Source organism: Pholis gunnellus, assembly GCF_910591455.1.
Source record: "Pholis gunnellus genome assembly, chromosome: 2".
Taxonomy (NCBI): Eukaryota; Metazoa; Chordata; class Actinopteri; order Perciformes; family Pholidae; genus Pholis; species Pholis gunnellus.
This window is the reverse complement of record NC_136536.1, coordinates 3,621,973-3,646,853: the sequence shown is the minus strand read 5'-3', so window position 1 is coordinate 3,646,853 and position 24,881 is coordinate 3,621,973. Positions and strand designations below refer to the sequence as shown.

The 24,881-nt window shown below is 40.2% G+C and overlaps 4 protein-coding genes across 8 annotated transcripts; 1 reads left to right on the top strand and 3 right to left on the bottom strand.

Annotated features, from left to right (window-relative positions):
- Positions 1–1,768: 1,768 nt before the first annotated feature.
- LOC306709108 (embryonic polyadenylate-binding protein A-like) lies at positions 1,769–9,731 on the bottom strand (the record flags this gene model as incomplete). Of its 4 annotated transcripts, none has more annotated exons than XM_079177143.1 (14): positions 1,769–1,831; positions 2,858–2,988; positions 3,077–3,185; positions 3,276–3,412; positions 3,486–3,605; positions 3,696–3,801; positions 4,385–4,645; positions 5,506–5,601; positions 6,001–6,138; positions 6,337–6,431; positions 6,572–6,711; positions 7,292–7,407; positions 8,264–8,457; positions 9,539–9,731. In XM_079177143.1, the coding sequence occupies 14 exons, from the start codon at positions 9,729–9,731 to the stop codon at positions 1,769–1,771; spliced, it is 1,899 nt and encodes a 632-aa protein (XP_079033269.1). The 4 variants fall into 4 exon arrangements, with proteins under 4 accessions (XP_079033269.1, XP_079033268.1, XP_079033270.1 ...); XM_079177142.1 differs by having other exon boundaries at positions 3,077–3,207; positions 3,271–3,412; positions 3,696–3,783; XM_079177144.1 differs by having other exon boundaries at positions 3,696–3,783.
- Positions 9,732–13,205: 3,474 nt separating this feature from the next.
- LOC306711723 (14-3-3 protein beta/alpha-1-like) lies at positions 13,206–16,776 on the bottom strand. 2 transcript variants are annotated; one of them, XM_079180739.1, is made up of 6 exons: positions 16,645–16,776; positions 15,239–15,540; positions 14,996–15,119; positions 14,257–14,420; positions 13,743–13,838; positions 13,206–13,634 (listed from the first exon to the last, which is right to left on the bottom strand). In XM_079180739.1, exons 2-6 carry the CDS (start codon positions 15,530–15,532, stop codon positions 13,578–13,580), a joined length of 735 nt encoding a protein of 244 aa, XP_079036865.1. In that variant the 5' UTR covers positions 15,533–15,540; positions 16,645–16,776; the 3' UTR covers positions 13,206–13,577. The 2 variants fall into 2 exon arrangements, with proteins under 2 accessions (XP_079036865.1, XP_079036866.1); XM_079180740.1 differs by having other exon boundaries at positions 15,239–15,535; positions 16,645–16,772.
- Positions 16,777–18,926: 2,150 nt separating this feature from the next.
- Positions 18,927–20,760, top strand: ognb (osteoglycin, paralog b). Its single transcript, XM_079167330.1, has 6 exons — positions 18,927–19,076; positions 19,181–19,250; positions 19,481–19,645; positions 19,725–19,927; positions 20,359–20,451; positions 20,584–20,760. The coding sequence occupies exons 1-6, from the start codon at positions 18,978–18,980 to the stop codon at positions 20,752–20,754; spliced, it is 801 nt and encodes a 266-aa protein (XP_079023456.1). The 5' UTR covers positions 18,927–18,977; the 3' UTR covers positions 20,755–20,760.
- Positions 20,761–21,206: 446 nt separating this feature from the next.
- uqcc5 (ubiquinol-cytochrome c reductase complex assembly factor 5) lies at positions 21,207–23,860 on the bottom strand. Its single transcript, XM_079167341.1, has 2 exons — positions 23,650–23,860; positions 21,207–21,347 (listed from the first exon to the last, which is right to left on the bottom strand). Exons 1-2 carry the CDS (start codon positions 23,801–23,803, stop codon positions 21,259–21,261), a joined length of 243 nt encoding a protein of 80 aa, XP_079023467.1. The 5' UTR covers positions 23,804–23,860; the 3' UTR covers positions 21,207–21,258.
- Positions 23,861–24,881: the final 1,021 nt, after the last annotated feature.

Below are 24,881 nucleotides of genomic sequence, written 5' to 3'. Positions count from 1 at the left end.
CTGCACCCAAACCCAGCTAAGTCCTGCCTTTGACCCTTTTACTCCACCTCAGGCCATGGTTAGAGGCGTGGTGTAACACCAGAAATGGACAGAAAACTGGCCTTGCTTGACCTCCTGAAGCTGAAATTACAGCCCATTTTAAGAAGCTTGTCTGCACACAGCTGGAAGCTGCAACAGTCAAATCACATGAATTTTATATTTTAATAGATTTTGTGTCTAATGTGTAACGGATGCTGGAGGAGCTCAGTGAGAACACACCCGTTAACATTGATAGTCCGATTATAGTTTCAGATGTTTTCATAGTACAGTATGCCGTACCACTGTATGGTAACAGTATGCAAAAAAATACAGTAGAACATAAAACAATAAGAAATGTGTCATATGCCATAAAAATGTGATAGAAAATATAACTGTATATTATGCCATAAAATGTAAAAAAAACTTCATAGTATAGAATGCGAAGAATATATATTTGTATAGTACGACACCAAAGAAATCTTTTTAAATGTCATAGTATAAAAATATAAAATATAAAATACATCATAGTATAGTATGTCATAAAAATGATAGTTAAGTATGCAAAGAAATAGTAAAGTATGGCATTAAAAATTCCATTAAAATTAATAAAAAGTGTAATAGTTTATGCCATAAAAATGTCATCGTATAGAATGCCCATAAAATATAGTAAAGTATGGCATAATTCATTAAAATGTGTCCGAGTTAAATACGCCATAAATGTCATAGTTTATTTATCCATGAAAAATACAATATCGTAGATCAGGAGTCTTCAACGTGTTTCAGGCCAAGGACCCCCAAACTGATAGAGATCAGCAGAGACCCCCGACTATATATATTGTATGAAATTGTGTTTTATATTAAACTGGGCCTAGTGCCATGTACAAACATATCTCTTTAATGTGCATTCAATACTAAGCTATTCAAATAATACACAGGTTCATATGTTCATGTTTTTAAACTCGTGTTGAGTGACGGCCTATTAGTGCCACTAAAAACTAAAAGATGAAATGACACATTGCTCCTCTTTCAAATAAAACGTTAAATAAAATGTATAAGCCAAAGAACAGTGGTGGGAGAACAGCCACTGCTTTGGTTCTCGCCAACCATCCAGGACCAGTGGACGTGTTCTGCCCTGCGGCCTCACGGGGCAGTAATGAGACCATTACATCATCGTTACACATTTTAAATTGAGATTGTTTTAGTATTTTCTACGCTGTTCACTCCGTTCCCACGCACAAGCACAAGTCGATGACAAACAAATGACAGGAGACGGGTTTAATGCATATACTGTGAACTTTATCTTCCAACAAAAGGTTTCGCAACAACTAAATAGTTTCTAACTTTACAAATCTCTGAATTTACATTTTCCTTTTTTTTTCTAATTTTTTCAAAATTTTCCTCTTTTTTTTATTTTTTCCTCCTCCAGAACGTCGTTGACATCTAGAAAGAAATGACACCATTAAAGTCTTTCATGGCAACATTTCATGTCTGCAACTCAGCACACACTCCACACTACTAACTTCCTGTTAAGAGTAAAGAGCAATAACTTCCATTAGATATTATAACTTGATGTAGAGATCTGCTAAACCTTTGGGGATTGGAGGAGGCACAACATTCCTTTAATTGATTAGCTGCAGTTATGCTCCGAGCTACTGAAGGTAACCCGGTCCAATCTAAACCAACAGCTGCTTTAATGAAGTCAGACATTAAATGGGAGGAAGAGAAGTTGTCTCTGACCTGAAAGGACTCTTCACTTCTTAGGAGAGCATTCCTTCGCCTGGTGAGCCTGCAGGACGGCGATCGCCTCGTCCACCTGACCGGAGGACGGGACGAAGAAGACGCAACAATCTCACCGATACCACTCTCTGAATGATCAATGTGAAGTTACAGCCAGGAGTCTTAGCTTAGCATAACCACCGCAAACTGTCTAAAGGTGACGTCTGACTACCAGCACCACCAAAGCTCCTAACTAACACCTAGAGAAAATAACTGATTATACGATTTATGAGTCTTATTTGACTGTAAAATGACTTCATGTAAACAGATTTTCTAGTCTTCTGACCACTCAACGCACTTATTGTTCTAGTCACCTTTGCTCTAACAGGGGACTGCTGTACAGTAACGGTTCAGGGCTCATCACTGTGGGTTTGCTGACACAGTTTTTAGGACTTAATGAACTGACAAAGTACACGTAGTCGGACACAAACAGCAGTTTTAACAGCTTTTGACTTATTTATCGGGGAAAATATCCGCACTGACGAGCATACGTGTTGATTTGCACAAATAGGTCATTTACATGGCCTTAAACAGATCAAGTATCTTATGACATCATATTATCATGTAAAATCCTGTGGTTGCTTTGTTTGCCTTCACACCACAAAACAAACTGCACCGGAGTCCGTTAGGAAGCGAACAGAGTCCGAGCTTGGCGCGCTCAAACTGGTAATAGAAACGCTTATTAATGCACCAAGAGCCTGAGCAAGCTAAAGTGCAAATGGTGGTCTGTGTGTGTGTGTGTGTGTGTGTGTGTGTGTGTGTGTGTGTGTGTGTGTGTGTGTGTGTGTGTGTGTGTGTGTGTGTGTGTGTGTGTGTGTGTGTGTGTGTGTGTGTGTGTGTGTGTGTGTGTGTGTGTGTGTAAACCCACACCATCAGTGAAACACAGATCAAAGGATAGGCACAATAGTGCTGAAACAAGAGCAAATAAAGAATGTAAATTAAATTCTCTCTTTCTTGCGGGAGGTGGGCTATGATGGGGTAAACACCCCGAGATCCTAATCTGCACTACTCGGTCACAGCAACTGTATAACACTTGTATTTGTAGAATAGAAACACCTCACACCTTAGAGTGCAGGGACTCGGGGGTCTCCAGCATGTGCAGCAGCTCAGAGTTGTCGATCTCCAGCAGCATGCCGGTGATTTTTCCAGCCAGGTTCGGGTGAAGGGAATGGATCACCGGGTACAATCGCTCCCCTACGCATCACAGCGGGGAGACAGGATTAACCACCGAGTGCCTTCAACGGACAATGCAAAGAAGGAGCACAACTGAACGGCGGCCCACCGAGAAGCTGTTTCTGATCCATGAGCGGAGCCGCAGCCAACATGGAGGTGGTGAGGGGCTCGTGGCCTTGAATGTGCACCGGTGGCTCCATCACAGGAGCAGGAAAAACCTGAGGAGCGGAACAGTGAAAACTGAAGCTCGGCTACACGGTGGTGATCAGTATGTCATTCCTGGTCCTGGTCCAAGCAGACTACAGTACCTGTATTCTTGTCATGGGTGCAGGAACAGTCAGGACCTGCTGGACGTTCCTCACTGCGGGCGAGTACTTGTACTGGCCGCTCCTGGTCATACCGGGCACGTCGGTACGGCCTCCTACAGTCTGCGTGGCAATGTTATCTAAATAAAAGACGTCACACGCGTCAGAAGTCACCGTCCGCACGGCCGGCGTTCTCCGTGTTGCCATACTTACTCGTCTTCTGCGAGGAGCTGATGATGCGTGGAGCCTGGGTGGAGGCCTGTCTGACCGTAGCGATGGGGGTCGAACCACGCCGGGGAACAGCGGGGCCGACAAACTGGGTCGAGTAGGGGCCTAAAGAAACAGAAAAGGACGCTCGACATTTACACACTTCGCATAAATCCATGCTGTATATTCATGTGACCACATGAATGACGGACTCACCCTGCAGTCTGGGTGGTTGTCCCGTCCATCGAGGAACTGGCCTCATGTTGCTGACGGCGTTGTGGTTGTAGAAGGAGCGAGTCGGAGTCTGCGAGAACACATCATGCTACACATTACAGGTCAACCTCTGGATCACAGCTCATTTAATTAGACTTGTGACACAGCAAAGCACTCGTCACACCAGCAGGATCCTTAATTCAAATTATTCCTCCTTAAGTGTCGTCTTCACCTCCTCCTGTCACGTTAACCACGTCTCAGGCTGCTGATTATTTTAAGTAATCGATTATTCCATCTATTAATAGACGTATGGAACAAGAAATACTTAAAGAGTCAAACTTTGTATATAAAAGGAGAAAATAAGACTCTTAAAGTGAACTAATTGGTTTCCTTAGAAAGAAACTTGCTCCAATTGCATACAATAATATTATCTGACATAACTAAATGTATTTAGTGTATTTAAGTGACATATTAGATTCATTTCTGAGTTGTGTTTTGTTGCCACATTGTGGTTGGTTTGATTTAAATGTTCATCTTTTAAACTCTACTTTAAATTCAGACATTGATATAAGTGAGCGCTTCACGACTAGACATTTATTTTGGATGCATAAATCTATTACTGACGATCCAAAAGCATTTTTCCGGATAATGAACATCAGCTTCCCTCTCCCTCGCTGGTCAAACCTTCGTACCTGAGGAACCGTCATGTAGTACCCGGCCTGCTGGTACGAGTCGATGATGGGACTCGTCATGGTCCTCATGGTGGCGAGTCTCTGCATGTACTTGTTGGTGAGGATGGCCTTACGCTCCTCCCTCCGCTGAGCCAGAGCCACGTACAGAGGCTTGGTAGCGACGATCCTCCCGTTCATTTCCGTCACGGCTTTCGTCGCTTCCTCGGGGGAAGAGAAACAGACGAAGCCGAAGCCTTTGCTTTGGGAGCCGTCCGTCATCACCTGCAGCCAACGAGGAAACGATTAAAGTCCTCCAACACCGGAGCTGCAGACCGAAGACTCGACTAACTCGAGGCTTTCTTTGCCTTCAAGTCTCTTGACTTGAGACTAGGAGGCAAAGAAAGGCTGAGACTCATTACGAGACCCACAAATATGGAGTTCTGCTAAAATATTGTGAATAATTAAAGGTTATATTAACATATTATTTTATGGGGACAGAATATTAAAAAAATATATAAAAAAACATCTATGATTGTGAATTAATTATTTTAATAATTGATGTTTATCCTTCACGTGTGAATGGAAAAGGGGCTTTTTCACGGTTGCTGCTGCTGCTGCTGGCAGCAGAATATAAATAGATTAATATTAGAGACGATCCTTTCATTATTATAAATAAAGATTTAAACACAATAGGCTCAGTAGATTCCTCTCCAGCGTGTCGCCTAACTTCCTCCCTGCAGCCGCTGAAATGAACCCGACACACAATCACTTCCTGCTTTTAGAGATCCTGTTTTTTGTCAAATACAAACGTTTGTCTACTGTATTGATTAGAAATAACATATTTTATGCTACTCTCCCACTGTGAATATGCTCAAATACATCGTGACTCAAATAAATTCAGGTGCAAGTTGACCAGAGCGTCCGTTTCCTTCTGTGAGAAGATCTCGAGCAGCAGTTCCTGCTGGAGGAGTGAATCTTTACTCACGGTTCTATTAGAAGGATGGATTTTAGAATTGAGAAGTATCGTACATCTACGAGGCGGAGAGGCCTCGATACAGAGAGGATACATTCTGAGGAGAGCGTCCCTTTTAAGTTTTATTGGGCAATGACACTACCTGTGTGTGTGTGTGTGTGCTCGTTACCTTGGCACTGGTGATGGTGCCATAAGGAGCAAACTCCTTCCGGAGTCTCTCGTCGTCGATGCCATCGTCCAAGTTCTTCACGTAGAGGTTCACCCCCTGGAATCACAGACGGTGAAGGAAACCGCTTCATCTGTCCTTTTATATGCAGTTTAACTTTCCACAAAGATCCACATCTGACTTATTGAGTTTACTCATGTCACCCGTCTGCATTAAATGTCCACAGACATGTTTTCCTGCATGTTGAAAGTCCCGGACCATCAGAGTAACGGCTCATATTACTCTGAAAACTTGTAGTACAAACCTTCGTAAATCAAAGGTCAGTAGCTGCTTTAAATTCTTTAAAGGAGCTCAGGCGCTCAGCTGAACTACCTTTAATAGATTAACATCTACATAAAACAATTAAGCTAAGACACGACTGCACCTACCTTATTATAATTATGTCTATACCACTAAATAATACATAAACACAACTGTAGAATGTGGTCAGACGTTCACCTGGTAGCGCTGGATGCGATCCTGCTTGATCTGGTCAAACCTGCGCTTCAGTTCTCCCTGACGCTCCAGACGCTTCTGAGCCCGACCGACGTAGAGGATCTTCCCGCTCAGGTCCTTCCCGTTCATTTCATCAACGGCCTGAGAAACAAGGGCGGCATCAACGTGTACCGCTGTTTATCTACAGCAGTGAACAATACGGACTCCAAGATAAGGGAGTGTGTGTGTTATTGTTGCACCTACAGTTTACATGAATCATCACTGATCATAGGACATTTAGCATGAAGTCGTTAAGTTAACATGCTACAGTCACTATACTGAGTCTGGTGCACACACTACCTTCTGAGCGTCCTCGTGGTTAGCGTAGTTTACGAAGCCAAATCCTCGTGAGCGTCCTCTCTCATCCTTCATCACCCGCACACTGAGAGTCCTCCCTGAGAGTTTGAGCACAAAACAAAGTGTTCAAATGTGCTCCCAGAGAGACTGTGGTGGCATTCAATCCATCACAGAGACGTTCCCCAAACTGAGCAGGAGAGCAACACGCAAAGAATAACAAAAAAACCTGCTTTCTTACCAAATGCCGTAAAGATTTCCTTGAGTTTCTCGTCGGTGTAGTCTTCACCAAAGTTTTTGATGTAGACGTTGGTGAACTTCATGGCTTTGGTGCCAAACTCCATCTCTCTCTCCTTCCGGGACTTAAAGTGTCCGACAAAGCTGCAGACAGAATCAAACGCACCGCCGAGGGGACAACAAAGACGGGACGGGAAGAAAATACGTTTGTGAAAGTTAGACTCTGGCTTCAGCACGCGGCACGTTAATGAGGACAAACATCAAGAACACAACATCAACAACATCTGTTAGACAAAAAGGATTATTTCTGTAAATATTGTTCTCAAGATGACGACATTTAAGAACAAACGTGAACGTTTCTCCTCCCATCATGAATGAGAAACCGTCGCTGTATAGACATCATCACTTTCTGGTGATCTGACTTTGGCTCTTTAGTCCTAAAATCACAACACACACAAAGACAACAGAGCTACACACACATCCTACTCATTCACTGACCTAAGCAGGGACAACTGACATGTTTCCCCCAGAAAATGGGCCTTTGGGTTGACAATGCCAGATTCCAAATGTTTACCTGTCTTTTCACTGAGCAAGAGAACATGGAGAAGTCATCCAGCGTTAATTTACAGCTTATATATATATACACGTATACATATTCTGCACTACTCTTTGCCTCAACGTACTTTTCTTACCGACCTATTGAGATTGTTTTTAGTTTACTCACACTTTCCTATCGTTCAGCAGCATCCCGTTCATGGTGTCGATGGCCCGGTTTGCAGCCTCGTGGGTCTCAAAGTGAACAAATCCGTAACCTTTGGAGCCTCTCTCGTCACAAACAACCTACGAAGACAAAACGCTTTAAGAACATGCAAATGACATCTCGCTTTTTGAGTGAAAAAAGGTGTCATCTTGCACTTGAGATGAGAATTGACCACATCTTATTGTTACCAAAACCATTAGCGCTCATTAGCCCGATTCTTTACAACAGCTTTGTGAAGGGAGCGATGTCTGCTTCTGGCAGTGACTGTAGCAGCGATGGAGTAAATATGATGAGGTACTTTAGTGGGCAGAGCGCAGGTGTGTTAAACATGTTGGTTAGTCCTGTTTTGTTTTTGTCCTTGGTGGTCTGGTGTCTCTCTCTGCTGGAGTCTGAGCTGAAGGAGTTTCTAGTGGACCTGGTTGATTTCATTGGATTTCGCGTGAAGGTCCGCAGAAGGCTAAACCGTCCCTGAAACGCTTTGTTTGTCGCTCTCTAGCGCGTCGGATCACAGTTCATCATCTCAGACGTACAAGAAGTCAATTCTGACATCCGACAACACAGCAAGAGCACACTTTAGATGCGTTTGTCTTTCCTTTGTTTTGCCGCCAGCCAATACCGTGACGTCAGCTGTAAAGGGTCTATTTAAACATCACTAACACAACAAATATATATATATATATATTAAAAGCCCAAGAATTAGTGACCAATTTCTCAAAATGGCTGCCGATGGCCATCCTTAATGTGGAGCGCTGATTGTACTAATCATCATGTTATGGATTTGGTTAACAATATATTTGACATGTTGTGAGTTCATTGCACTGATCAGCAGTTACGTTTGTGTGATTTTGCTTTTATTCAATATGAATATATATGACAGCCTTACTCATACACATGATGAAGATAAGTGTAATGACGAGGACGACCGAGGCCGCTTACCTTGCAGGACAGAATATTGCCAAAGGCTGAGAAGGTGTCATACAGCGCCTTGTTGTCAATCGACTCGTCCATGTTCTTGATGAAGATGTTTCCCACACCGGACTTCCTGAGTCCCGGGTCACGCTGAGACCACATGATACGGATCGGCCGACCCTTGATAACGTCGTAGTTCATCGTATCCAGGGCGCACTCCGCTAAGATAATAATACAACGATCACAAAGTCCTCCTTTTAGTCATAAACAGCATCTTCATTACATACATGAAGCAGCACTACTCATCATGCCAGACCGTGTTTCTCAAAGTCAAGGATGCTTCCTTGGTAGGACGGGTCTTTCCTAGTCGGGTCCTGTAGAGGCGAGGCGAGGCTCCGTGCATTCAGAGAGCACGTGGTTGGTTTTTTTTACTTTATATATTTGGTAGGGACCGTGCACATTAATGAAACATTCCAGTAAATGTGCCAAGAGGCCATTTTTCATCTGTAGTCCCAGATTACCAGATACTTTATTGAGAAAATTCAGTACAGTGACATTTTCTAGTAGGAATATTGATTTTGCATTCCTCAAACTAATATTCACAGTTTCAAAACATGTAGATCTACTAAAGAAATGTATGTAAATAAACAGGGATTTATACAATTATTTTAATTCATAAATGTACAAATGCTCTCCTCAAAGACACCAGACTAAACCAAAAAAAAACAGTGAATTTAACTCACCGATTGTAAAACACACTTCATTAAAACCCAACAATTCAAATAAAGATACGAGTGAAGATACAGCAAGTGGAATAGCAATTAAAAACAAATGTGGGTGGAGTGATGAGCTGAAATAACTGAACGTTTAACAACATATTAGGAAACGCACGGCGCACAGAGGATTGTGGGTGTTTTCGGAGCGTGTAGGATACACACTTATCCTTCAAAGTCTCCTAAACAAAGGACTCAGTCCTCCGTAGAATTGGAACGATCGTTCGGTGGGAATGTTGTAGCGTCGTTGAAATTCAGTGGTTGAAAGATCCTTTCCTTGACTTTGAGAAACACACTCAGTAACATTCCACCTTCCTTTTACCAAAACAGAATAATCCGATGGGTTGAGAATTTAATTCCCACTAGGTTTCTTGTCTGGCGAGTGTTTGTGTGATAAAAAGTGGTAATTTACTTTTTTCCAGGTAAAAAAAAAAAAATTTCTCACACATATTTATTCCAGTGTATTACTTTGAGAAACATTTACGTATGTCGATTTCATTTTTACATTTTAACAAAACGGGTACGTTACCATCTGCCGGTTGCTGGAAGTTAATGTAGGAGTATCCCAGAGATCTGCGGGTGATGATGTCACGGCACACACGGATGGACATGATTGGTCCGGCAGGAGAGAACTTCTGGTAGAGCATGGCCTCCGTGACGTCGGGGTGCAGGTCGCCTACATACAGAGAGGCGAGGGGGTACGATGGTGCACTGCTGTTCATCTTGGGTGACCGCTGGTTCAAGAAAGAAAGAACGTTATGAGTATTAAATAAACAAGCTGAGACACACAGACTACATCCTCTGAGGAGTCCGTTTATTAGGTACACAAAGTTACATCCCATGCAAACACATCCCACAGCACCTGTGGAGCTAAAAGGAATAAAAAAGCAAAGAGTTTTTCCCCAGAAGACAATATTTTATTAAACAAATACATTACTGAACTGTTCCCCACACAAGGTGTGAAACTAGGTTTTTCTGCAGATCTTTATCGGACAATATTCAGTTAAAAAAAATGCAATCGTGAGTTCAACATTAATGTTTTGTAGTCACTGATCCCTGATGATGCTTCATGTTCGAACAACAAATCGTGTTGAAATCAATAGAAGGAAAGCTAGTAATGTTAGCAGCACCGGAGCTAACAGCTACCTGACGGAGGCTCAGTTAAGTTACATTACGATGTTTTATTCAGTAAAAATGAGAAATGGGTGAAGCTAACTTCTAACCTTATCATGATGTGTTCAAATGTAATCCTGTGAATGAAATTTTGAAGAGAAACCTGAATAAATAATGTTTGAAGAAGTTTTCACAGCAATATTAAATAGAAAGAGAGGGAATTATTAAGGCCCGTCGACCTTCCTAACATTAGATATTTTAAAGCAAATAGTCAACATAGTTGACTTTATCGAAGTCTTAACAATTTTAATTTTTTTGACAGTTTCAACCGACAAAACAAAACATTTTTCGGGATGGTGCTGACAAATACATGTGTCTAGATCCTTGTATACCAGCTGCAACATCAAAACAACAACAACAACACATATCTGTTCTGGCTCATATGGCTCAACAATCGGCACTTGTCATCTATGGCAAAAAAAAATCATTCACCACATTTTTGTCAAAACCGCGATATGATCCGAACCGCGATGAGTTGCACCACAACTTGTTTATTTGGTCTATCACGTTTATTCCAACGAGGGTCAAATGTATTTAAAAAAAATAAAAATGTGTAAAGTTTAAATATTTAATATATTATATACTTATGTTATATACAAATATATCATTATTTTATTGTAATATTAAATAATAATATATTATTATTAATAATGTAAAAAATGTTCAGCCAACTATGTGAATACATAAAGTACATATAAATATAAAAATAAAGTATGCTAATAATCATGTCGAGAGAAGGCGTGGCTAGATGCTCGCAAGAAGGGGCGTGGCTAAATGCTGGGGGGGGGGGGTGAAAAGGCTCCGTGATCTAAAAAAATAAAAAAACATTTGTTTGATTTATGTCAGGCGGAATTAGTTTTATCAACTAATTCTGGCGGAACTTAAATAAAACGAATCAGGCAATGACTACAGAAAAGTGACAATATTAAAAGGATCGTAAACGTACTAACCGACTTGCTAGCAAAAAACACTTAAGCTAGCTGAAGTTAAAACGAGCTAAACTTTAATGTCACCTTTTCTTCGATCACTTCACATTGAAAGTTAGCCGACATCAGCGGCAGTTGAGGAAACTCTCAATTTACAGAAAACCCGATTAAAAATCGATTAAGATGAAGGTTACTTACGGTTTTCTTAAATAGCTAATGGTGTCCGGATAACTGTTGATACTAGTCTCAGTGTAGCGGGTCGTTTCCACATGGACGACGTGAGGTTGTTTTCGTTTAATTACGACTGTGGAACACCTGCAGCGCTCCCTCCGCGCGTAGTCGTTTCAATTAAGCTGTGAGAGGGCCAGAGAGGTTGACTGGCGTGATCATTCCGCGATGAAAAGTAGTTCCCACATATCGAGGGCTAAACATCTTATTTTTCCTTCCTAAATAAAATCACAGCCCATCCACAATTTATCACCAAATCTCAGTGAATCCAAGCTGTCTTTATGACCCACTAAATCATATTAAATTTCCTTGTGAACAAAAAAAAGAAGACGTAATTTGCCTGTTATCTTAAACGAAACTTTATTTCACTGAATGGTCTTTGACACTTTCCTATTTCTTACATGTATAGTGAAACTAGAATGGTTTTAAGATACATAAACACAAAGCTAGAATTACACCAACCATTTGTTTATCTCCATTTCGTCATTGCTTTTTTTTAGAGCTATTCTAAAATCTTCACAACCACGTGTGTGCACTGGGTAATAATAGACTGTTACAGAAGCAAATTTTTTTTTAGCCATAAGACTTGTCAGTAAAAACAAAGCAAGTAGATACCCGATATACAGACAGGCTTCGTTCCACATTCACTAACTGCATTTTCATCAAGCATAATAATAAACTGACATGAAGTTTTTTTTTTTTTTCCCTCAACAGAAGATTATTTCAATTCATTGGAGCGTTGTCAGAGTAAACAGACTGTCAGCTATAATGTGGAATGGTGTCTTTCAACTACAATATGTGGAATGTAGTGGTGATAAATGGTATTGTGACACTGAGCTTCTTTCCAAAAGTGATGATTTGGGACTTTTCCCCCAAATTTGCCCCCTTTCAAAATAGACCTGATTTTTGAGGCGACCATTCACACCAGCTATCCTTAAAAAGCAGAGAGGTGCACCTGGGTGGAAACTGACATCAGGATGTAGCTATTTGAGTTGGTCTGGTCTCACTCTTTCCCTTTGAGATTTCTAAAAACAAGCAGATGCTGCCACAGAGGCTGCAAGAGAAAGCCAGGCACAGATTTTTTTTGTTGTGTTTTTTTTTGTTGGAGAAAACAACCGCTTTAAGAGGAATATTTTGCAAGCAGGGTTGATACAGTGTGGTAAGACATTTTTTTTTTTCAATTAACATCAATAAAAGGTTACTTTAGGTTTTACATACAGATGATAGTCAATCTTGCAAAATACATGGAACCACATTTACGCACATACAATTTTCATTGTACTGAGATCAAGCAGCACCTGAACAGTGAGTAAAACTACAATGACAATCCATACTAAAGTTAAAAAATTAAATTAAAAAAGAAAAAAAAAAAGATACGGAGCACTGCCTTTCCGAAAGCCTAATAATGTGGAATGTCTGAACAAATCTAACATGACAATTTAAGGGGTCCCTTAAAACTTTTGAAACTGTGAATTTGTGAACATGATCAAGGAGCATTACACCAAGATGTCAGTGTCACAATACAGCCTGCCTCCTTTCTGTATGAGCCCACAGCAGAATTGCAGTTGGTTGTTAATACAGGATTGTACGTGTGCCTGGAAATTCAAACACAAACAAAAAAAAATCAAAAAAAATCATTCTGTTTTTGGGTTGTGAAGCAAATGGAACGCCTACCATCACAGTGTTTGGTGGAAATCAACTGCCAGTATAATTACCATACAATAAAACCTGTAAATATCATGAGGAATCACAAATAAGAAAGTAACAAAAAAAAAAAAAAAATCACAACAAACTAGCTGGGCAAAGGGATTTGGAAGGACGATTAGAATTCACAACAACCCCCCCTCCCACCCCCAGACCGACCACACACACACACACACACACACACACACACACACACACACACACACACACACACACACACACACACACACATACTCTGTCATACCCTTTCACACTTGCTCTCTCGCTACATACAAACACACACGCACAACGCCAACAAAAACAACAGCAACATGGACTCACTAATCAATACAACATGTTTCCACAAAGTGACTGAATCTGCTAACTGAAAATCACCCTGTCACCTCACAGAGAACTGAGAGGGGTAAACTAGTTGGTCAGGAGCAATTCAGGCTGCTTGTCATACAGAAGTGGGAGGAGCTGATGGAGTGGAGGGGGATGTATATAAGCTGTCTGTGTTTAAGATAAGAGTGTAGGTGGATTAACAGTGCAATTCCATTAGTTTTCCCCGTCTCCGGTCTCTGCCTCATCTGCCTGGTTTTCTGATGTCCACAGCTGGGAACAGAGACAGGGAGACGTTATTGTTTATAGTGTAGACTTTGAGTGAAACACTGGGATCAATCAGGAGGGGGAAAGAAAAACAGCCCGGGGCCGAAAACTCACGGTCAGGTTGTCCCTTAGTAGTTGCATGATGAGGGTGCTGTCTTTGTAAGAATCCTCGTTCAAAGTGTCGAGTTCAGCGATGGCGTCATCAAATGCCTGAAATACAAAGATTGCAAATTGTTATTTAAACTTAAATAATCCAGCAGCATCCTGTAAACACTGTGTGGCACCGACTATGGAAAACAGAACATTTATTTGAGCTAGTCAGCACTGAAAGATAAATAGCTCAAAATAACCGTGCAAGGTTAATTTATTGTCATCGTACAACACAGGGCTGCACAATGAAATCCTGGTTGTACGGCAGCTGATACTTGTCGAACAGGCTGTAGCTGGATGGGTATCATCTTCGCAGGCACCTCTTCTCACCGATATCACTGATGCTCGGTAGATAGATGGGTACCAATGATGAAAATGTACCCACGGTTTATGGCTATTTATGATGTTTGTGTTCAATTCAAATTACAGTTAACCTGTTAACAGTTTCAAAACTATGACATTAGGCTTCAGTTCATACCCCTTTAGCCAGAGCGCAAGCCTGGTCCGGGTTGTTGAGGATTTCATAGTAGAAGACTGAGAAGTTGAGGGCCAGGCCGAGCCGGATTGGGTGTGTTGGCTGCATATCCCCCTTGCTGATGTCAAAAGCTTGCTGGTACGCCTGCTGGGAATTGTCCACTGTATCTTTAGGCAGAAAAGGGTGAACACAAAATTAACCATCACGGTTTAAAACACATTTTAAAGCAGTATTTTAGTGTTTTTTTGGGCCATCTGGGAGCAGCCACACAAGCACAAAAAACAATGAGTTCTGTATTGTTAGACAGGGAGAAACGCCATCATTTATTTGGAGTAATCTTTGTGTCTGCTTAACACATTTAAGTCACTCTCCCTTTAGCTGTTTCAGTCACTACTATGTCCTAAGGAAAGTATCTGTCTCTTTAGGTGCTGAATGCTCCACTGTGTTCACTATATGTGGCCCAACTTAGACAGCTTGCCCTTTGTATGTCAACTGCTGTCTGCTGGAAACCAAGTGGATAAGAGTTGTTGTGAGAGGGAATCAAACAATAAATTGTTGGGCTTTAAAACCAGAAAATGTGCTTAAAGATGCTACGTAGAGCTGGGAGCTCTGTGGGCTCGTCACTACCAGTGACCCTTTCACATAGTTATTTGACCCATTGTTATTATATAATACTCATTAATGCAGCTTTAAGTATATTGTTACAGCACACATTCATAATATTGATCATGTCCTCACTTACCCTTCTTAGTATCCCCAGATGCCACCTCAGACAGGTATCTATAATAGTCGCCTTTCATTTTCAGATAGAACACCTTGCTCTCAGCAGCAGTTGCATTGCTAATGAGAAAGTTGTCCAGTAGCCCCTGAAAACAATAATTAAACAGCTCAGTTGTGTGTTAATCAGGCTAAATGATAAACAAGCACAATCTTTACAAGAGTATGAATTTGAGACTGTTTGCATTCGCCAAAAAAAATCCCTTACGAGCACATCATGGCAGATTTCCTGCAGCTCGGCTTCAATCTTCTCCCGGTATTCACGTGCCATCTGCTGCTTTTTGTCGTTGCCCTCGGTCTTCTGCTCGATGCTGGAGATGACTCGCCAGGATGAGCGGCGTGCTCCCACCACGTTCTTGTAGGCGACGGAGAGAAGGTTCCGCTCCTCGTTTGACAGCTCGGCACCTTGCTCCGTCACCGACTTCATGGCTGCAGCCATGTCATCGTAGCGCTCAGCCTGCTCAGCGAGCTTGGCCTTCTGTACCAGGTCGATCTTATCCATTTTCTAAACTGGGGGAAGGAAAAATAAATAAAAATGGTACAGGTTATGTGCAGTTAAATCAACAGACAAGATAGCTCTCACATTGTCCATTCACTGGACATTTCTGTGTTTGTACATGAAGTGTCAAGAACTGATTTTATTTTGACCTGGCAGACCAGGAAACCCTGCATCCAATGGAAAGTGAGGATAAGCAGTGCGAACTGGGCCCATTGGCAAGTGGGTCAACCACACAACCATCACTAGCTAATGCTAGCTGCCGTTACCGTCAGATTGATAGCGTTCGTCAATCCTTTCTCGTCTCTAACCACCGTCATTAACCTAATTACGACTGAATCAACAGTCTTAGCGTCTTACGAAGATACCAAATGTGATACACGCACGGGTTCCTGGCTTGAGGAACGATGTTTTTAAACGAGACTTGGGTTTTTAATGCCCTCCCCTTATGTCCCTAGCATGGTCTATTTCGACTAACTTCATGTCAACGGTTAGCTTTGGTAAACGCGATCGATCCGATTCACAATTTTGTTTTGCTCCCATTTACATTAGCGACCTAACAGGATTAGATAACGTTATATTGTTGCTAATCTGTCGTTATTTGTGAGTGGAGTGGCTAACAGTTAGCTAAGCTATCGTCGTCTAATGTAGCTAGATAACGGTTAGTAGGCCAGCGTGACCAACGGCTGACTTTCGTTTGTTACAATAAATAAAATAAATACACGGTTAGGGTGTTGGCAATCCATTTTTAAAATACAATGAACAGAATATAAAAACATTCTACTGTAATGTCTGAACGTTGCTTTTGGCGTTTTAATTCATTTTCTAACAGCTGTATATCACGGCCCGCCCAGGATGAACGAGCCTGTCAGAACAAAAAGTGTCATGGAATCCGTCCGTCCGTTAGCTCGCGAGCGTTAGCTGCTAGCTCGCTAGCGTTAGCAGCTAGCTAGCGCGCGCTAACCCACTTGCCTTTCAACAAACCCCCGCGAGCTTGGTCCGTTATCGTGACGGCTTCAACCTGGACACGATGAAACGGCTAATCTAAGATTGAGCTCCTCGTGCAAATATATAGTATTCTAATGCGCTCTGTATAAGTACGACGTTATTACACTTACAATATTGGCGACTTTAAGTCCTGCTTTTTTTTTCCTCTCTCTCTCTCTCTCTCTCTCTCACACTCTCTCACTCTCGCGTTCTCTCTCTCCCTCTCGCTCTCTCTCTGGTCAATTCAGCCTCCGTCCTCCGTGTCGTCGTTCAGGGCAGTAATTACCACTTCCGTTTCACAGTCACTTCTGTTTCCTCGTTGCTCACCACACATCTGCCTTACATAATGCAGCCACTGCTCATAGGCTGAAATAAGAGCATTAATATATAACATAGATACTCAACAGCTCACATATTGTGTGTGCTTACATCACATTCTCATAATCTATTTTGGATTGAGATGGTTACATGAGGATTTTTAAAATATTTATTCAAATGTATTTAAAGCAAAGAATGCATATTGTTTGTTGTTTGGTTACATCTTTGCACTACTGTTTAGTTAATTTAATATTCAATTTCATTGTATATATTGTGCATTTTTATATCTAATATTTTTACTCTGTTATTCTTATTGTATATATTGAGCACTTGATATTTAATATTTTTACTGTTATTTTATTTACCTGTACCATAATTGCAATAATGTCCCCTTGCGGGATTAATAAAGTAACTATCTATCATCTATTAATTAATAAAGTAACTATCTATCCATCTATTAATTAATAAAGTAACTATCTATCCATCTATTAATTAATAAAGTAACTATCTATCATCTATTAATTAATAAAGTAACTATCTATTAATTAATAAAGTAACTATCTATCCATCTATTAATTAATAAAGTAACTATCTATTAATTAATAATGTATCTATCTATTTGTCTGTCTGGCTGCTTTTAACTCGTACACCATTGACATCCCTTTCTATCATTCTGCTTCAACATGAGAGCCGTCTGCATTTAAACACATTATAAAACTATATAAACTATTTTGGGCAGGACATTGAAAGCCTCCTATTGGTTGTAATCATGTGGAAACATTATCAGTATCAGACGCTTCATACATGTGAGAAAAGCTCCTTTTTGCTTCCCATCATGCACAGCAAGATCAAAGGTAAAGGTCAGTCTGCAATTTGCTCGAGGACACTTAAGCAGATCCGGATGTTTATCGGTAGGGAGATTTATCGTGTTCAAGCTTGAACACGATAAATCTCCCTATAGCACAAGCAGTAGAAGAAGAAAAAGGTAAAACATCTTTATGACAATTTCCTGCAGGCTCCATGTTTGATCTTTGCCTGAGCGTGCCTGACAGTGCTGTTTGTCCTTTTTTTAGATGAATCATAGTTTATAAAATGTCTTTGAATAGTAAACCCAGGGATACATCTTCAAGTTGCTTCTCCAAATTCCACAGATGTTCAATTTGTTATGAAATGAGACAGAAAAACAGGAAATCCTTAACATTTGAGAAGCTGGAACCACAAATGTTTAGTGTTTTTGTATAAAAAAGGACTTGTGAATGCCAGTTAATCAAATTAGTCAAATAATTAGTGAATCGATTAATAGTTTCAGCGCTAATTGTTATTTTTCTACATTTTGACAATAAGTGGTCGTAATCGTAGTTTTATTATCTCTCTGTGGAAGAGGAAGCATGTGAGTTTTGGACACCTCACATATAATGAAGTTAATCGCTGTCCGTTAGAGAAACGATGGTACCTGCATTAATTGGGAAACAAAGACTCATCGCCTCATGGAAACTGTTCAGGATACATTTTGTAACTGTCCAGTTATTAGAATGCTAAAATGTTTTATCATAATGCAGAAAAAGGGATTACAGCTGCACACCAGAACTCCTCCACGATTAATAAACAAACAAAAGACAAATATTCCTTCAGAAACAGAGTCACAGCCATCTCCTAAAGAGTTATTGAGTTCGTATTTGAAGTATGAAGCTGAAAAGGGGAAATATTAAAAAAATAGTTCTCTCTCTACAGTTCAGTGATTCATTTCCTCAATCACTCCATTTTTTCCATCAATTACTTAAATTCAGGACGACTCTCTCTTTCCAGTAACATCATTTTGTCGACTAAAGTCAAATTTAAGATCAGCGTTCATTACGTGTAGCTACTGATTATCCTAAATGCATTTTAATCATCACTTTGTGCTCAATATAAACACTTTCCTGTCTGTTTTTCTTTAGAACCTTCTGACCACAGACAGCAACACAAACACAGCATGTGTTGAGTTAAAGTCCGTTTCCTTTTCTTACTCAGCCGCAGACTGGCAGCTTAATAAAAAAAAAAAAAAAACTGGATGGAAAAAACGATTCCTGCTCACATGAAGCTCTCGATCGCAGCCCAGCAGACGGACACTCTCTCTCTCTCTCCTCTCGCCAGCTACTAAGACACAATGATGCAATTAAGGACTTTACTTTTGACATCTGTGATGCTCCCGTGGATGCTGTCTTCTGCAGCAAAACATAAACACATGGAAGTGAGAAAACCTAAGGTAAAAAGATCTTTTTGGGGTTTGAGCGGGGTGGAAGAAATGCACAATAGTCTGGAGTTGGGGATGTTAAAGAATAGTTATTAAGATTTCTCCTTTTTTTACAGAAAGACACTGCAAAGGTTCAAAACATTAATGTCCTTCAAGACACCGACCCAGCAGCTCCAAGAGCCCACGGTAAGGTCCGTTTAGACAGATCGAAGTTCTCAACAGTTTCAAAGCCGATTATGCAACACTTGCTGAGGCAGTCTTCCACATTTCTGTGAATGTAGCTAAAGCCCCGTATTATGTAATAACGAGGCCGATTAAGTGTCCTCATATGAACTGTGTCTGGTGTAGTTTTAAGCTGCACCGTCACATCGTTTTCTGTCCAGAAGGTGATGATGAAAACATTGTGATGTTTACAGAGCTGCCGACTTGCCTGCTGTGTGTTTGCCTGAGCGGGTCTGTCTACTGTGAGGAGGTGACCCCGGAAATGTCGGCCGTCCCGACGCTGCCAAAGGAAACGGCGTATCTCTACGCACGCTTCAACAAAATCAGAAAAATCAGAAACCAAGACTTTGCAAACATGGGTGAAGACAACTCCTCGTGATAGTTCAGTCTTCAGTGAATGTCATCTTTCAAGCTCACCTCCTTTGTTTTGTCCCTCAGCCACAATAAAAAGAATCGACCTAACCGGGAATCTCATCACCGAGATAGAAGACGGAGCCTTTTCTAAACTTGAACATCTCGAGGAGCTCACTCTGGCAGAGAACAGACTGACCAAACTTCCCGTGCTGCCCGGCAAGCTGGTGTCGTTCAACGCCAATTTCAACCGGCTCAAAACCCAGGGTGTGAAGGCGACCGCGTTTAAAGTGAGTCTGCAGACACGATACACTTTGCATGTGTTTGGATGTTTGATACAGCAAGCGGCCTAATCACCAGAATAATAAAGAGAAAACATTGTAGGAACCATTATTGTATTTGTTTGAGTGTGAACTGTAATGAATGGTGGAAGAACTAAAACCTAAAGCTTGGTGAAAGTAGAAATCCCCCCGTGAAAGAGTGAGAAATGTATTTCAATACACTAATATATTCGTGGAATTTCATATATATATATATATATATATATATATATATATATATATATATATATATATATATATATATATATATATATATATATATATATATATATATATATATATATATATATATAGAGAGAGAGAGAGAATAGCCGCTGCTTATGCCAGTGCTAATCCAAATAAAGAAAGAAAGAATCTGAAATAGTCTTTTGTTGTTGCAGAAACTCACCAGACTGACATATCTCTACCTTGGAAACAATGATCTGGCAGCAGTGCCCCAGCTTCCAGAGTCTCTGCACGTCGTTCACCTGCATGTAAGTTCACATGTGACTCACAGAAGCTCCGGGGAAAAGAGTTGATTCTGTTTTGTTCCCGTCAGAAGAAAGCCAGCGGTTGTAGCTACGTGACGGTAGAATTGTTTTCTCTCCTGTGTGTTTGTTCTGCAGAACAACAAGATCTCCACAATAACAGACGAGACGTTCTGCAAAGGCAACACCAGCCACTACATCCGCACCAACATGGACGAGGTGAGACTGGACGGGAACCCCGTCATGCTGTCGGAGCACCCCAACAGCTTCATCTGTCTGCAGTCGCTCCCTATTGGATGGTACAACTGAAAGTAACCCAAAGCATGCTTTTGACGGAGGTAAACCAGTCACAAAGTGCAGTTCTTATGTTACATTTAATGTAGTCAACTCTAGCGTACAGTGTACGATCTCTTAGAAGCGGACAGAAATCATATCATTACAGAAAAACAATATTTAAACAAGGATTGTTTCTTATCTTTAGATGATGTTACACAGATACTGGCAGATTGTGATGTCTCTACATACAAAGACTAATTTCTGTATCTTTTATTTAGTTGCAATTTAGTTGAGACGGTTTTGTCTCGGCATGTGCTACGAATATGTCAATATGAGACCATTGTTGAGATGATTATTACTGCTAATAGTTCTTATTAAAAATAAACTTGCATGCTTCTCCATCAGCCTTACACTCTTGACTCCTTCATAACTGTGATACGGTTGTTGCGACATGCTATGAAGTACAGTCCAGCCTGTAGGAAACAAGTCACAGAGTCCAAGAACGTGTCCTTAGTCCACCTTAAGTCCCACCGTCGCTCACTTGGCTGCAGGCTCATTAAGAACCAAACCATCTGCTATCTTCTGCTGGTAATCCCGCTCTGATCGTTTCCTTCGGTAGACATCATCTGGAAAAGAAGTAAAAGACTGAATGAGACACTTGAAACAGGTTTGATGCTGTTAAAGCTGCACGAAGTGATCTATAATATTAATAATGACTGCATTCCATTTAGGTGAGCTAGTTCAAAGGGTGCACTTAATGGAACTGAGCCATGTTTTTCAAGCAATGACAAATCTGATTGTCTTCAGTGAAAAAGGTTTATACCAGGACACGGAAACCAAAACAGCTGGAACTCAGTTATGATATAGAAAATAAGAATAAAAGAAACAGTTCTAACACAAACAAGCTGAGGAATGACATCCATTTCTCTGAAGAAGAAAACAATTTCCTGTGTCCCTGAATGGCCTCAGAATACGACAGGATCAAATATGCACAGCAGCTTTTTCTCATTTGTTTTGTTTTTAACACGAGAGGATTTAGTTCTCCTGAAGTGCCACATCTGGAATAAATGGTTACGGGTTCAGTGAGAGCAGCTTTCTAAATTTACTCTACAGGTGTAGCTTCACACAAGAGCAATAACAACAGATGTGTGCAGTGGTGGAAAGTACATTTATTCAAGTACTGTCCCAAAGTACTACGTTTGAGGTACTTTTTTTGCTGCTTCATAGTACTTCTACTCCACTACTTTTCAGGGGTAAATATTGTACGAAGTGTACGAAAAATACGGAGTAATTTTTTTCCTACGAAAGTCAGCAACTTGTGTTAATTTCTGCTCGTGACATGAATACAGTCTTTTCAAAATAAACTTCCGTCTTCACAGAACACAAATCAGTCAAATACTTTGTTAGGTTTAGGCAACATAACCAACTTAAGTTTAAGCAACAAAACTAACTTAAGTTTAGGCAACATAACTAACTTAAGTTTAGGAAGAGATCGTCAAATACTTTGTTAGGTTTAGGCAACAACACTACGTAGATTTAGGAAAAGATTGTGGTTTGGTTTACAATATCTACAGCAGTGTCGTTACTGAAGTACATTAAACATAAATCACCATTCATATTGGGCAGCAAACAGCCGTCTCTTGGGTCAAACATCTGTATTTGTTGGACCAATCCACCTCGTCTCCCTCCCACCCTGTGTGGCCTTTCTTACTTCCTCGTTCATGATTTTGCGGATAACACACAAAATGTTTTTTCTGGGATATCTACGAATTACAGCGCTTTATTTTGAAATCCCAATTGTTTTTTTCCCCCCAGAGAAATGTGGTATGTTTTGAATGTGAAGAAAGTTTTGAAGATGAGCAGAAATCTTGCTGAAACACATATGAGCAACTAAAGTCCAGAAGTTTATAGATTAATTAAAGTGATTTTAAAATGAATAGGTGCCACATTTAAAGAGGTCAAAGACACAAAAAAGATGACTAAATCATGCCTACATGTTTGTTTGTTTGTTTGTTTATTTATTTTGCAGGGACAATGCACACCAATCAACAGTAGAACTGTAAGTGAGCCAGAGTTAGCCAGAGAGGCTAATTTCCATCTGCAGTCCTGTGTGCTGACTAAGCAGAGATAACACTAAATGAGTAAAGTTGATCTACAGGAGAATAAATATGAGAACCTTACAGCATCATTATATGTTTATATTTTGAGGCCTGAAATTAGTGATTTCCTTTACAGAAATACAAACTTTTTTTCACACTATAAATTGATGCAGACAAATTCACCAGAATGCAGGAAATAAAGTGTTTTGATGGTCAATATTTAATATAGTTAATATATGTCCCCCGCCAAAATCTACACCCTTGTACTTATGTAGCATTTTAAAGGGAAGGGTATTTTAGAATTGGGGTATTTCATCTACCACTGGTCATATTACAATGATGTGCAATGTGTTGTCTTCTCCTGGTATTAAAGTCTGCATTAGGGTCTGATTATATAAACTCACACTGATAACCTGCTAGTTTGAGACTGAATGGAAATGTTTGTGTTGAATGGAAATCACACCAAAAATATCATTTAATCAATACTGAGGTACTAAGTCAAGATATATTGTGACATGTATTTCTATGTGTCAGCAGCTGTGCATGTAGCTACCTGACCTGTACCGTGTGTCCTTAAAAAGGCCATCTTTCTCTCAATGTTTCCACATTCCCTAATAGCAGTGAGAGGAGGAGAGGGAGGTTTGAGGACATCTTTAAAAGGTCAACAAGGGTTGTTGTGGGTCGTAAATCTGTCCACAAAGCACAGTCCTAACAGGAGGCCCACAGTAAACAGTGAGGTACTGAAACAAGCAACGTGCCAATTGTTCAAGTAAAGAAACCTGAAGTTAAACTGTCGTAAAACAAACTCAATTTGTGCATTTATACTCACAGAAAGTCTCTTTTCCTATCCTCACGTTGATCATGATCCACTCCATAACGCCTCCGATGCAGAAGAAGACGGGGAGGAACCTGTACGTCCCGAAACGTTGTTTTCCCGGAACAAGGCTCAGTAGATATTTGACTTTATCACTCTTTCTCAACATCGTAAATAGATATTAAACAGTCTACAGTGCTGCAGGGAACGTGTCCTTTCCACTTGTTACAAGAGCAACGGACGCGATGATGGGTGCGCTCGTTTTGTGGCCCGGCGTAAAGCAAATGAGCGGAACTGTCTAGAATCTAGACACGAGCCAACGGCAGCTCGACGTCGGAGTACAAAACGAACGCATCCAGGAAGAGTCGTCACATCCGGTTGTGTAATGCGTCATTAAAACACGGAAATACAAACAAAATAAGATAAAAAATAAAAAATGAATTAATTTGTTTTTAAATTAAATACACATAGAAAATATTATTTAAAAAACAGCTCAAGTTTTTTTATAAAGTCATGAATAGAACAAATAAATAAATGAAAGGGTTTCCGGTGGCAGTCTGCCCTTTTATGCATAGTGACCTATATGTAATATAATATGATATATCATATATAATATATAAATATATACATTATATTATAATATAATTATGATAGTAACGTAACAACATTAGAGCAATGACACAAACATGCATGTTATGTCTGTTTGAATAAAATAAATGACCAATGGTACAGTGGTGAATCTTAAATAGTGTGACAGTGATATTTTAAAGCTTTTGGGGTCTGTGATGTTCAGCCTATCACTGAGTTTAAATCAATGTATTGAATTTGCTGAAATTTACACCTAATTTAGTAAAAAAATAAATATTATTTCACCCGTTTCTGACTTGGTCTAAAGTAGTTATTAACATAACTTTACCCTGGCATTTAAATGGAAGATGAGACCTTTTGTAATTTTTGGTCAATGCATTGGTCATTGGACTTTACAATGTGGAGTAACTTAAACACAAATAAATATAGCAGAGCATTTTAAGTAAACTTCATGTTTCCTATAGGGATTCAATAAATAATCTACAAAACAGGTCACTGGATGGAAATGCAATTACTAAAGAAATGTGTTCCTAGCATTCAATTTAGAAATTAACTTTTCTAACAGGAAAATGTTACTGAGGACATTATTAGCTGCCATCTTTATCTGTGCTTTACAGCAGAAGATAAGTGAACATGAGGGCCAACTGGCCTACAGCTTC